Raw genomic sequence first — 13,911 nt, 5'->3', positions numbered from 1 at the left:
CGAGGCCCACATCTGTCAGAAGCAAGCAGGCAGTGTTTGGTTTATTTGTCGCGTGAGACCGCCAGCTCAGCTCAGCTCGGCATCGAGATGGTCAGCCGGCGCACAAGGAGCCGCGGGGGCGATGGCAGTGACGCGTGCCGACAGACCTCCTCGACATCCACCGAACGTCCGAGGCGAGCTGGCGCCGGCGAGGCGCGCCAGAGGCCGCCGGCCCACCCGAGGCGGCTCGAGCGGCGGAGCCCGGACCGAGCCGTCGCAGTGCCGGCGCAGCGCACATCCTAAACAGAAGCACCAGCGAGTGGATTGAGCGCGAGTCGCCGACCACGACGGGGCAGTGGCTCTAAATGGACCGTAGCATGTTTTGATGCGACGCATCTAAATTGGTCTCACAAAATGTCTGCTGGTGATCTGGTAGGGCTAACCTTGCAAAGCATGTCTAACATAGTTGTACAGCCGCCATGTCAGTGGATGAATTGTTTTAGAATACTTCAGTACAAGGGAGACAACCGCGATTGTTGCAAGTGGAGGCGAAAATATCTACCGAACTTTTACGGTAGACGCCATGCCGTTGTCACCCACGCTGACATCGAGAGCCACGTAACCCCATGACCACATGACATCATGTGACATGACCATGACCACATGACCATGACCACATGACCACATGACCATGACCACATGACCATGACCACGTGACCATGACCATGACCACATGACCATGACCACATGACCATGGCCACATGACCATGACCACGTGACCATGACCATGACCACATGACCATGACAACGTGATCCCCCGTGGCGCTTTAAACGTATTGCACATGCTTCCCACAGCTTGGGCGTAGTCCAACAACCAGGGAGGAGATCTGTTCAGCCCTTGTACGGTCCCAGGTCATAGGTGTGACCATGTGCTGATAACCACCTGCCAAGCAGTTTCCGCGTGATACTTTCATGGGTAACCAATGTTTTAGTGTATAGATATTAAGGTCTCCACACTGAGTGCAGACACCTTGTTTCCTGAAAAATGTTACATTCAGTTACAATCATCCCCACAAAATTAAAGAGTTTCGAAAGATGGAACGCTGTTCCAAGCACCACAAATCCAACACAGGACATAGCTTCTCATTTTAAATCCTTTGTGGTATGAAGCTTCGGTTTATGCGCACGTCCTTTTTCACCGCCGGACGAGAGACATTTTGACGAAAATACTTAGGATTACCTCCGTCAAAACCTCATGACTCAGGGCGAATCTTTGTATTTACGTATCGCAGGGGCCAAGAAAAGAAAATCATGATCACAAAATTATTAATGTATTTAAATGAGTAACCGCTCTCATCCTGTGACTAGTACGCCGCAGGCTTGTGTGCCGGAGCAGAATGGCTGTAAGCAGGCTTGTGGACAGGCTTGTAGGCAAGGGCAGCAGCCTTATAGGCAGGGGCGGGGTGGAACTCGGGGTACTGGGCCTCTCCCTCGTAGGTGACCTCAGCGTTGTAGCCGCCGTAGTTGTCGGCGACGTACTTGACGTGTTGGACACGGCCGTCGGGCAGAGCCACCGAGTAATATCCCTGGGTGTTGTGACCATCGCTCTCCTCTTTCTTGGCGAAGTTGGTGCCGGTGTAGGGGTCGTTGACGGCGTAGTCGTAAGCGAACGGCTTGGCCTCCTCCTTGTACTGGGCCTCCGAGTGGTAAGAGGCTGGCTTGTAGGAGGGGGCCGGGTGGTAGAGTGCCGAAGCGGGCTTGTAGCCCGGCGTCTCCGGCGCCGGGGCGGCGGCGGCGACAGCCAGCACGGTGGCAACGACGAGGATCTGCAATACCGTAGAGAATATGTGACAGATCAGGCAGTCATTTTAATGACGCAGTTTTGCTACGATATATCTCGTAACCTCGCTGTCCGTGCAACGCATGACACATCGCTAAGCCCACAGCGTACATGGCTTGAAGTAAACTCTAGTAACCAACAGGGCACCATACCGATGACATTATTTCAGCACATACCTGCATGTTGTGTTCTGATGGCTGGGTGTGCAGTACAAGTGCTGTCTGCTCCTTTGGTGCTTTCGCTTTTATAGGTCGGCCGCTAACCACTGACAGCCGGTCACGATCAGGGTGCCAGTGAACGGACGTCTTCAACGGTGTCACCGGCTGCCCTGACGAATTCGCACAGAATTCCTGGTACACGTCCATCTCCTTGAAGCTGATCATAATGTGACCCATGACGTTGTATATGGACAGGTCATCTAATCTTTACAGATGAGCTGGACGATAAATAGCAAAGAACATGCAGTTTATGACGCAGCAGGTTCGTGTCGATCTTTCTTGGCAATGCGCTGAACTCTGAGCAATCATGCCCGCAATTCGGAACGAGGCGTTGAAGCAATGTATGCTTTGCTGAGTCCCCAGCTGGCAGACGCTCTGGCCTCGAACGAGTCACGTTTTGACGCCATCATACGACATCAAATTCGCCTCATTTTTGGTCATTTGTCATCCCAAACTAATTGTAACGTGGGTTAATTCCGGCGAAAATGCAGAATTCTGGACTCTAGGAATGGTATGAACGTATGAGCAGGAATATTTCAAATAGGTTGTGTCATTAAGATGTTATCACAAAAAAAAAACATTCATCAGAAAGCACAGACAGGAGCGGAAACTGACCGTCCAAACGAAGGCATGTAAACGCTCTCTTTGTTTCTAAGTGTTTTGAAGGTAAATAAGCTCGCAATTGACTTTTAGAAATACGAATCTCGTCGTGCCCAAACATATGGGCACCACACATATCGACGGCATGCCTTGTTTATAAATGCGGATGATGTTGCCACACACATAATAAAGCTTTGAACGTCAATGTCCGGATGTGGAGTAGGCGAAATCTTGGTTCTTCCCAATAAATTTAGTTCAAAGCCTTCCACGCCCAAGCATTCCTTTGCGTCCAAGTTTTTGGCACGTGGGTAAGCCATGTTCCCAGTAATGAGGAAATCAAAATTACGTAGGTTGTTATTGTGATGTCTTCGTCCAGCGGTTCAGCTCAGCTCGGTCACAGAGAGACGCATAGCGACGCGGCGATCTGCATTGGACCGAGTCTAGTGGCGTCCTGCCCCTGCTATCCCAGGCAGGCACTACATATCATTTAGTTCGGGTGAACTACCACTCATAAGTCAGCTTGATAAACGCACCTATCACGCATCCCGCACGGTCCGCCGCGGGATGGCGGTCAGCGCCCGCGGCGGTAGATCGCATTGCACCGAGCGGCCGAGGCCGCGCCGCGACCCGGCAGGGACGGCATGTCTGTTGGCGTGTCTATTGTCTGCTGCATTTAATTTTGTCTGTGCTAAATGCGCCATGTACATTTTCGACAAGGGAGGTACATAGTGGATTAGGTTGCGTATGGTTTTTGTATGCACAGGCTCATAACATTTTTTACGAGATATACGCCGTTCTGTGCGGGAGGCGTTTTGCCTCGCACTTAGATAAGGCAGATCATGTTTTGCATTGGAAGGTTACCTTCCTACCTACCTAGACCCATGGCGTTCATTAAGTGACAGGTGGTGATGCACCGTATGACTGGATCTGTCGTATCTAACGAACGTGTGACGTCATATGGTAATTGGTAAACAGCCAGATTGGACTGCCGATTGCCTGGCTCGATCACGAACTGTATTTTGTAATTAATTACACAGTCATTTACGTATTTTAAGATTATCATTCACTAATGCAAATGCAAGAACAACGCGAAAAAGGCTAATGCACGCACAACGTTCGCTTGCAACACAAATGCTTTGCTTAAATGAACGACGCCAACTTTACGGTGTGTCAAAGCAGACGGGTGAGTCACTCTCCACTTCAGCGGCAACTCTAAGATAACCGCTCTGGTGGAGACTCTGATATCTTAAAAACGGTCAATGACGCAATCAAACAATGCCGTATAGAAGACCATCTTTACTAAGTAATGAAATTGCGCTGTCAACAGTCTTTTGTCCTTCGCATCGCATGGCTGGAGTGGAGTGTGCATTAAGGAATTGTTACGGATCCGTGCCGATCCACGTTGGCATCAGCCCAGCACATGACAACGCGCCGAGGGGCAGTCTGTTCAGTGACGTTATGACCGTGGCCTTCTATCGGTGGTTGGCGGCCGACCTATAAAAGCGAATGTACTGCAGAAGCAGCCACTAGTTTCATTGCACACTCGGCCACCAAGACACAACATGCAGGTATGTGATTGAACTATATTGTTGATGTGGCAATTTGTCGGATGCTAGAGATTTTTCCGACAAATGCATTGTGGTCGAAAAAATAACAAAGCTGTTAGAATGAGCAAGCCATTCATATCTTCTATGGCATTGCAGGTCCTCGTCGTTGCCGCCGTGCTGGCTGTTGCAGCTGCCGCCCCAGCTCCAGATACACCGGTGTACAGGCCCGCCCCGGCCTACAAGCCGGCCTCTTACCATCCACAGCCCCAGTACAATGAGGAGGCCAAGCCTTTCGCTTACGACTACGCCGTCAACGACCGCTACTCCGGAGCCAACTTTGCCAAGAAGGAAGAGAGCGATGGCCACAACACCCAGGGATATTACTCGGTGGCTCTGCCCGACGGCCGTCTCCAGTACGTCAAGTACGTCGCCGACAGCTACGGCGGCTACAACGCTGAAGTCACCTACGAGGGAGAGGCCCAGTACCCCGAGTACCATCCGGCCCCTGCCTACAAAGCTGCCGCTCCGGGTTATAACCCTCTCCACAAGCCTACCTACAGCCATCCCGCCCCGGCATTCAAGCCTGTGACATACTAGTCACAGGGTCAGAACGGCTGCTTATTCCATCTTATTCGTGTTCGCGTTATGGTGCTTTTTTTTCTTTTCCTGCGTTACTTCAATAAACAACATTCTATCGAGTCGTGCCGTTTTGACGGAGGTAATTCTACGCCTTCCACCAGGAAATGTCTCTGATCTGATAGCGAGAAGCGACGTCCGCATAAACTGAAGACAGCGACCGTATGCTGCTTTTTAATGACCTTTAGCAACGACCTGTCATGGATTGCTGGTGCTTAGAGCGTATCGTCTTTGCAAGCTTCCTTAAATTCTGAGTTGGATTGTAGAGGAATTCAAAACATTTCATTTTCGGGAAGCAAAGTGTCTGTTATTAATACAAGTGTCCTATGAAGGCATCACGCTGAAACATCCTGACAGGTGCCTATCAGTACATTGTCTTACCACACACCTCTGGCCCACGACCGTATGAGGGCTGAGAACATGCTGTATGTTGTTGTCGGAGCCACCCCCGGACCGTGCTAAGTAAGTACAGTATGTAGTGTCGCCAGGTGATCAAGCTGTCAGTTATGTGGAAAATGGGCTCTCGATGTCCAATTGGGCCACGGAGTCATGGCATCTGCCGTAAAGACCCGTAAGATGTTCTCGTCTCTAGTCGCTACAACTCCCAATTTTCTTCGTTGTCTTGAAGTGTTTAACTCGCGCTCGGGTGGGGACCACCTTGACTCCCCGAAGGATTTTCCGGAATGTTTTCGAAAGCGAGGCGCAGCCGCTCCAAATTTTGCATAGCTGTAGACAACTGATTAGCGGATCGTTTGGTATCATATCGTAACTTTAAATGTACCTTGTAAGGTCGCTGGCCTACAGCAGGTCAAATTACATTCAGCGAAGTCAGTTTTTAGGGAATCATTCGAACTGATGTGACAACAAAGTGTCGGACGAAGCCGTACATCTCTGAAATTTTTCTTAGTCGACAAGAAACTTATATGGGCAAATTGAATCGACCTGGGGTCAGATATGATGGTCAGACCAAGGTCAAAGCCTACCTGCTTTATTACCATAGACCTTGTTGCACGGGATTGTTTCCGGCGCTCATTCCGAATTGAATGATGACAGGAACTGCATTGCATGTCTTCAATACACTTCCTAAAGGTCAAAATAGGTCACTGACCTAAAATAACCCAAGTCAATATTTGTGTTATGAAACATACTGCATCGCATAATCTTTGCCGCTTAATCAAATTGCAATCAAAGCAGTCTTTCATGATTTTGGTCAGGATGACCTTCAAAATGTCAAACAAGGTCACTGACATTCAATGGTCATGCAACCTTTATTTAAGAATAGGTATTTATGTTCTGGGGCACTTTGGAAACCAACCTGGAGTTTGACTTTGTTCAGCCTTATTTGCCACGAAGGTCAAGACCCAGGAGCATCAAACATTGATATAAGTGAGCTCACGTTCAGGCTAACACACCATGTCAAGTTGATGGCACTAGCCCTCTCGGTTCCTGGGATCTCAGGGTCAACTGACCCCCACCCAAGCGAAGGGTATCTAAACGGCCATCCGGGCGCATGTTAAAGCAATTCATCCCCTGACATGGTGCCTGGACAGCCAGGGCTAATCTTGCCAAGTCGTGTAGATCGCCAACACAGCCTTGTAGGTGAACTGAGATGTGCCGCACGAAGAAAAGTTTGCTGTCTATCTACAGTAAACAATGCGATATAAGTTCATTTCCAAACCAATGTCTATCATAGACGCGTTGCGAACACAAGGAATATAAATGTAGACGGCCACCACGTCGAAGACACCGAGGTTTCAGGTGCACTATATTTGATGACCGCCCACCGCCAACACCGCGCATCAACCCCTCGTGGACGCTGACAGGGAAACAACGAAACCTCGGAAATGGACAGACTAGACCTAGAACTAAACAGAGCGGAAACAGACGGAACAGAGACTAAAATTAGCAATACAAAATGAATACGAAAATAGCATGGATTGACTAACACTAAATTAGACCAAGATAATAGCAAACTAAGTGACTCAACAAACGAGAAGCGACCACTAAATCAAACTAAAAATGCAAACGGTACACCGACTACACCCGACCCTGTTAACAAAAGAGAAGGTATGACTGCAATCTTCCGTCGCAGCGCACGATCACAGAGCACGGCCGCAGAACACCGACGCATAGCTCGGCCGCAGAGCCCGGCCGCATACAACTCGGCCGAAGAGCTCCACTGCGGAGCACAGCCACGGAGCACGGCCACGGAGCACGGCCACGGAGCTTGGCCGCGGACAGCACAACCGCGGGCAGCACGGCCGCAGCGACGAGTCATCTGCGAACGCTAGGCAAAACACAGCACACGCAGTGTGCTGTGCAACTTTATGTGCAACTTTGCAAAACATGTCTAACTTAAACCCCACAAAATGACAACGTGATCTTCTCGTGGCACTGTAAACGTAGTGTACATGCTTGCCACGGTTTGAGGGTTGTCTAACAACCAGGGAGATCTGTTCAGCCCTTAGAAGGTCGCAGGTCATAGGTGTGTAATAAGATCATGTGCTGATAACCACCTGTCAGGCTTTTTCAGCGTAATACTTTCACAGGACAATTGTACTGATCACATCAATTTTGTTTTCTGAAAAAGGATGTTGAATTCTTTTGCAATCGTCCCGAAAATTTAAAGAGCTTCCAAAGATGCAACGCTGTAAGCACCAGCAGTCCATGATAGGACATAGCAAATCATTTAAAATATTATTGTGGTTTTAAGCTTCGGATTATGCCGACATCTTTTCTCACAGCCGGATCAGAAACATTTTGACAGAAAACGTAGGATTACCTTCGTCAAAACCGCACAACTCGTACGTATCTTTGTATTTACGAAACGCAGGTCAAGATACAAAAATCAATGTGACTAAAGACGAATGGATTTAAAAGAGCAACCATTCTCACCCTTTGACTAGTATGTCACACGCTTGTATACCGGGGTGGGGTGGCTGTAAGCAGACTTGTGGATAGAGTTGTTGGCCGGAGCAGCAGCCTTATAGGCAGGGGCGGGGTGATACTCGGGGTACTGGGCCTCTCCCTCGTAGGTGACCTCAGCGTTGTAGCCGCCGTAATTGTCGGCGACGTACTTAACGTGCTGGACACGGCCGTCGGGCAGAGCCACCGAGTAATATCCCTGGGTGTTGTGGCCATCGCTCTCCTCCTTCTTGGCGAAGTTGGTGCCGGTGTAGTGATCGTTGACGGCGTAGTCGTAGGCGAACGGCTTGGCCTCCTCCTTGTACTGGGGCTCCGGATGGTAAGAGGCTGGCTTGTAGGAGGGGGCCGGGTGGTAGGGAGCCGGAGCGGGCTTGTAGCCCGGCGTCTCCGGTGCCGGGGCGGCGGCGGCGACAGCCAGCACGGCGGCAACGACGAGGAACTGCAATGCAGTAGAGAATATTTAACGGATCACGTGGTCATGTTAATGACGTAGTTTTGCTACGATGCATCTTATAACATTGCTATCCATGCAATGCATGTCACATCGCTAACCCCGGAGTGTACTTGGCTTGAAATAAACTCTCTAGTAGCCAACAGGGCACCATATCAATGACATTATTCCAGTACATACCTGCATGGTGTGTTCTGATGGCTCGGTGTGCAGTGCAAGTGGTGCCTGCTCCCTTGGTGCTTTCGCTTTTATAGGTCGGCCGCTAACCACTGATAGACGGTCACGGTCAGGTTCCCAGTGAACGGACGCCTCTGACGGTGTCACCAGTTGCGAAAATGACTAATTCGCACGGAATTCCTGGTACACGTCCACCTCTTAGAAGTTGATTAAAATGTGACCCATGGCGTTGTTTATGGGCAGGTCATTTAACTTTAACAAGTGAGTTGGAAGATTAGTGGCCAAAAACACATAGCTTATGACGCAGCAGTCTGCACCCATTTGGAACTACGCATTCGAAGAAGGTATACTTCCGTCCCGTCTCCCACTGACAGCTCGTGTCCTAGCCCCCATTGGCCCCATCATATCGCATCCAATAGGTACATTTTCGGTCGTTTTTCATTCGATGCCAATGGCAATGTGGGTTAGATTCGAGGAGAAATCATGATTTGGGGACATGGGTGCGGTATGGAGGTATGGGGATGCATATGTTGAATTCGTCACGTTATAAAGCTGTCCCCCCCCCGGACCATTCCCCAGAAAGGCCCAGCCGGAAGCAAAAACTAGTCGCCTAAAAAAAAAAGTCGCCTAAAAAAACTAGTCAAGGCAGATGCATTATTTGTATTCTTGGTTTCGAGGTGTTTCTAAGGCAAGTAAGCCACAAGTATGTAGGTAATCCATGTTTCTAATGAAGGGAGTGTCAAATTGAATGTGACTAAATCGATTTACCGTCACAGACCTATTATGAAAACGTTGACAGTAATTCCGACCATTTCCTACATTAGTTAAGGCTACGATATGCTATGAAGTGTGGCACAATATAATCGATTCTTTACAATTGGTATCACAAACTGATGGTATGATCTCGTTTTAAAAGTCTGTGAAGTGGGTCACGAAGTTAGGCTAGCGAGCGCTTTACAATGGTGCTTATTGAAACGCCTGTGCTGGGAAACTTTCCATCAAGATGGAAATACATGTTACCAGCTTATAACATACTTTTACGGGACATATGGCAGTATCAGGCAGGCAAAACCGTCTGATGATTCTCGCTTCATCCTCGCTAGATGTTAGCGTGATGTCACTGGTGCCAAAACTTAAATGCACGGGGAGGGGTAAGGGGGATCGCTAGACTTCGGACGTAATGCCGAGAGGCAAACGGCAACCAGAAACACTCGTGCAGATAGCGAATAAGTCCTTAGATGCGATTGCATATGATCAGCGAGTCAGTAACGAAAAATTTTGTGGCGAACGTGATGATGGACTTTGGAAGCCCATACAGCAATCTATTAAAATGTAATGACATGAAAAGTGAAGGCTCAAACACAAAGTCTTAAAGTCTCAAGCCTAATGTCTCAAACACAAAATCTTATAAGTCCTATACGCAATTGGGCGGCAGGAAAATCGGGCTGTCTTCGTACCAATAACGAATAAACTTAGTGACCGACGTATATGGCCAACGAGCTGATAGCGTAGAACTTGACAAGTGTGATGAAATGCGCAACAACCTCATGCGACACCTCATTACAATGCACTTCGAACTCATACAGCTGCATGTATTATTTCTCTCAGTCTCTACTCAGTCTGCTGCATGCATTATTTCTACGCTAAATGCACCAGATACATTGCTGGCAAGTGAGGTACATAGTGCACGAGGTTGTCTATGCGCTTTGCATGCGTAAACTCCTGGTATTTTTAGCAATTGAGTACGAAAAGTGCTGGTCTGTGCGGGAAAGGTTTTGTCTCGCACATAAGGTGGATGTTATTTTGTATTGGCAAAGTATCTTCCCTCCTACCTAGACCTATAAAGTTTAAAGTTCAGTAAGATATGGGTAGTGATGCACCATCTGGCTGAATGTGGCTTCTTGACGAACTAAGACGTCATAAGGCAATTGGCAAACAGCCAAACTGTGTTGCCGATTGCATGTATCGATCACTAGCCGTGTTTTGCGTTGAATTACAAAGGCAGTTAGGTGTCTTAAAACCATGGCCGACATGTGCCTGATATTAAAAAGGTCCGCCGTAACCGACAATTTAAATGTTGGCAGAATACATGAAATCGCATAAAAACATACAGTACACTTGTGATAAAGATTTGCTCGCATATACAAACGACGCCACCTTGACGCGTGTCGAAATAGACAAATGAGTCACGACTTTCGCTAAAGTCGCACCTCTGACACGAGAACTCTGGTGGAGACTCTAGTGTCGCAAAATCGGCGCATCACATAATCAAGTGATGACGTATGGGGGCGCATTTAATTAAGTAATGAAGTTGTGCTATTGACAGCAGATTTTTGCCTTTGAAAACACGATAATGCTTACAAATGAGCCTTTCCATCACGTCTGGTGCCAGCCTCAATATCTTCAGATGTGGACCAGTCCCTTTAATGGGCGCGAAAATTGCATGACATGAGTGAAGTGTGCATTATGGGGTGGCTACAAGCTCATATCAATCCATGTGACACCAGCCCAGCCGATAACAACGCGCTAGGGGGCAGTCTCTTCAGTGAGGTAATGACCGTGGCCTTCTCTCACTGTTTGGCGGCCGGCCTATAAAAGCAAAAGTACTGTAAAAGCAGGTACTAGTTCCCCTGCATACCCTGCCACCAAAACACAGCATGCAGGTATGTGCTTGAAGTATCTTGTTGGTGCAGTAATTTGTCGGGTGTTAGAGACTTTTCAAGCCAATGCATCGTGTTCGGAAAAATAGGAACTATTCAAAGATGAATGACCATTGATAGCATATCTTCTATGGCATTGCAGGCTCTCGTCGTTGCCGCCGTGCTGGCTGTTGCAGCTGCCGCCCCAGCCCCGGATACACCGGTGTACAGGCCCGCCCCGGCCTACAAGCCGGCCTCTTACCATCCGGAGCCCCACTACAATGAGGAGGCCAAGCCGTTCGCTTACAACTACGCCGTCAATGACCACTACTCCGGAGCCAACTTCGCCAAGAAGGAGCAGAGCGATGGCCACAACACCCAGGGATATTACTCAGTGACTCTGCCCGACGGCCGTGTCCAGCACGTCAAGTACGTCGCCGACAACTACGGCGGCTACAACGCTGAGGTCACCTACGAGGGAGAGGCCCAGTACCCCGAGTACCACCCCGCCCCTGCCTACAAGGCTGCCGCTTCGGCTTACAAGCCTGCTGCTGCCCACGATTCTTCCCCCGTCTACAAGGCTGCCGCCGTGGCATACAAGCCAGCTTATAGCCCTCCAGTCCCGGTACACAAGCCTGCGGCGTACTAGGTATGAGGGACGCCCGTTAAATGTGCGCGTGGAGGTGTTCTATTCATTGCAATGATCTGAACAACATTTATCAATAAAACTGCCGCTCAGTCATCTGTGTTGTTATTGTTGGTAAGCGGCTGATGCTATTAGGCTGTGTACATGCTGTTGATGGTGGCGTAAGCGTCGCACCATCCTCAGACTACCGCACTCATCCTACACTTTATTGGAGTAAGCGGTGGCTCCATGCTGAATCGAAACGAAACAGCTTAATTTCGTATGAAGAGCAAACCACTATGATAATAATCCCATGCCATGGGATAGGAATATATGCCGTCATGAGACCATGAAGGCTTTGTCGTAAATATCATAGGCAAGAAAACACCCCCATAGATAAGACAGCAGTTGTAGTCTTATTCCTGGGAGAAAAACCACGAGAATGGAGATAGAGGCGGATTAATATTTCGGCAACTCGCCTTTTTTAAAACAATAGCAGAAGATGACCAGGAGATTTACGTGGAAAGTCGAATCGTGATGAGCACCATGGCTGGGCTTCGAGCCGATGGTCCTTCATATACTTCCACACACACTTCATCTACAGGAAGTGAATATTCGTGTCAATCACCTAACCTTTCCGCCCACTATCATGCTCACGGTGCATTGCCCATGACTTAACAAGTTCCTCCACAGCCATCTGACACAGTCAGTGGTACTGGGAGCCTGCCTTTTACACATTACGGGGCACCAGAATATTCAGGTTCGTGTCTTGCAGATATCAAAAAAAGATTACGTGGATTCGACTTCTGCTATTGTTTCGATAAAGGCCTATTGCCCGAAATATCAACCCATCTCTATCTCCATTCTCCTGGTTTTTCGCCGAGGAATAAGACTATTACTACTGTCTTATCTATGCGAATAATGTTCCTCGCAAATGTACTGAACTTTACCACAAAAAATCCTCATGAATCTGGTGAAAAGAATTTTTATTGGGAGCGACACGAATGGTGACTCGAGTAAAATGTGGCGAATTCAGTGAGCCTATTAAGATGCACTTAAAAACACGAAAAAAGTCAAGAACAGTATTGAAAGTAAGCTTTGAAGAGAAAATAAATGTGCCGAATTTCACCCGAGCGCTCGATTATATTTGACAGAGCCAGAAGAAAACTGCGGTTGATTATTCGGGAACTTTGACTTGCCGATTAACTGACATATAGATGGCGTGGCATGGTCGCGGCATGGCAGTATCTTAGAAGTTATACCAAAAGATTGAATATTTAACTGCCTGAATCTGTGCAAAGTTTGACGCGGTATGCAGGGGTACTTTTCCGTCACCGACGAAATTTAGAACCGTCTAAACTTTCACCTGGAGCTGAACCTTTCAGAAACAGATGTAATAAGACTATAAACGCAATCAACTACAAAACAAAGACACATTTATTGCAATGCGGCGTAACCATCAATGATTTTTGTTTCGGGAGCTCATTCATTTGCACTTAAGTACCACTTTCTGGCCATCAAGCGCTGAATGATGGTTGAGACTTGAATTCTGAAATTATCGGATAAAGGCATACGTGGCATGGCCAACCTGGAGGCGTGCAATTTTTTATTCAGGCAGCGAAAGGTGATTGTGGCTCCTAACCATGGATGTATTTTCCCATTGTTATTTGTCTTTTTTAATCATTGTTTTTGATATCAATGATTATTAGGATTTAACCTACAAACTAATTTCGCAAGACCACACTCCTCCCAACTGTGAAGACGGTGTGTCAAATCTGTGCAGATAACAATTTTGAGTGCATTTTGGAGGCAGGCTCAGTCATTTTTCCTTGCCCCCCCCCCTCCACCTACATCGCTCAGCCCTACTTCTTTGTAAAACTGCATTCCTGTAGCCCTGCATTTACCGACAACATGGTTCTACAAGCATCTAACAGCAATATCACCTTTGGTTTTGTGACGTCATTGTGCAATCAGCTGAGCGTGCGGGCGACGTACCCTATCTTGGCATAATCATTATCGGCACATAACTCACATTTCCTAACATGATACAAATGATTCAGAGCAAAACCCATGCCATATTGGTATCAGTAGACGCAAATGACAGTATAAACATCTGTGCTAACTGCATTCAGCTTTATATGCAATATACTAAAAACAAAAAGCGCTTTAACTCACGCCTGTCCACCGATCAGTGCGCTAAGCCGAATGTGCAACAGGCAGTGTGAGAGGCTTACAACAGTGATGTTCTGTCTCTTACCACAAAGCCGCTGTTAT

General features: G+C 48.0%; 1 protein-coding gene across 1 annotated transcript; it reads left to right on the top strand.

Annotated features, from left to right (window-relative positions):
- Positions 1–4,199: 4,199 nt before the first annotated feature.
- Positions 4,200–4,781, top strand: LOC119092918 (cuticle protein 7-like). The gene is made up of 2 exons (XM_037215816.1): positions 4,200–4,205; positions 4,449–4,781. Exons 1-2 carry the CDS (start codon positions 4,200–4,202, stop codon positions 4,779–4,781), a joined length of 339 nt encoding a protein of 112 aa, XP_037071711.1.
- The last annotated feature ends 9,130 nt before the right edge of the window (positions 4,782–13,911 follow it).

The sequence above is a fragment of the Pollicipes pollicipes genome, unplaced genomic scaffold (genome assembly GCF_011947565.3).
Source record: "Pollicipes pollicipes isolate AB1234 unplaced genomic scaffold, Ppol_2.1 Scaffold_3671;HRSCAF=4307_pilon_pilon_pilon, whole genome shotgun sequence".
Classification (NCBI taxonomy): domain Eukaryota; kingdom Metazoa; phylum Arthropoda; class Thecostraca; order Pollicipedomorpha; family Pollicipedidae; genus Pollicipes; species Pollicipes pollicipes.
The sequence above is the reverse complement of the archived record's forward strand: the minus strand, read 5'-3'. Positions and strand labels throughout refer to the sequence as shown.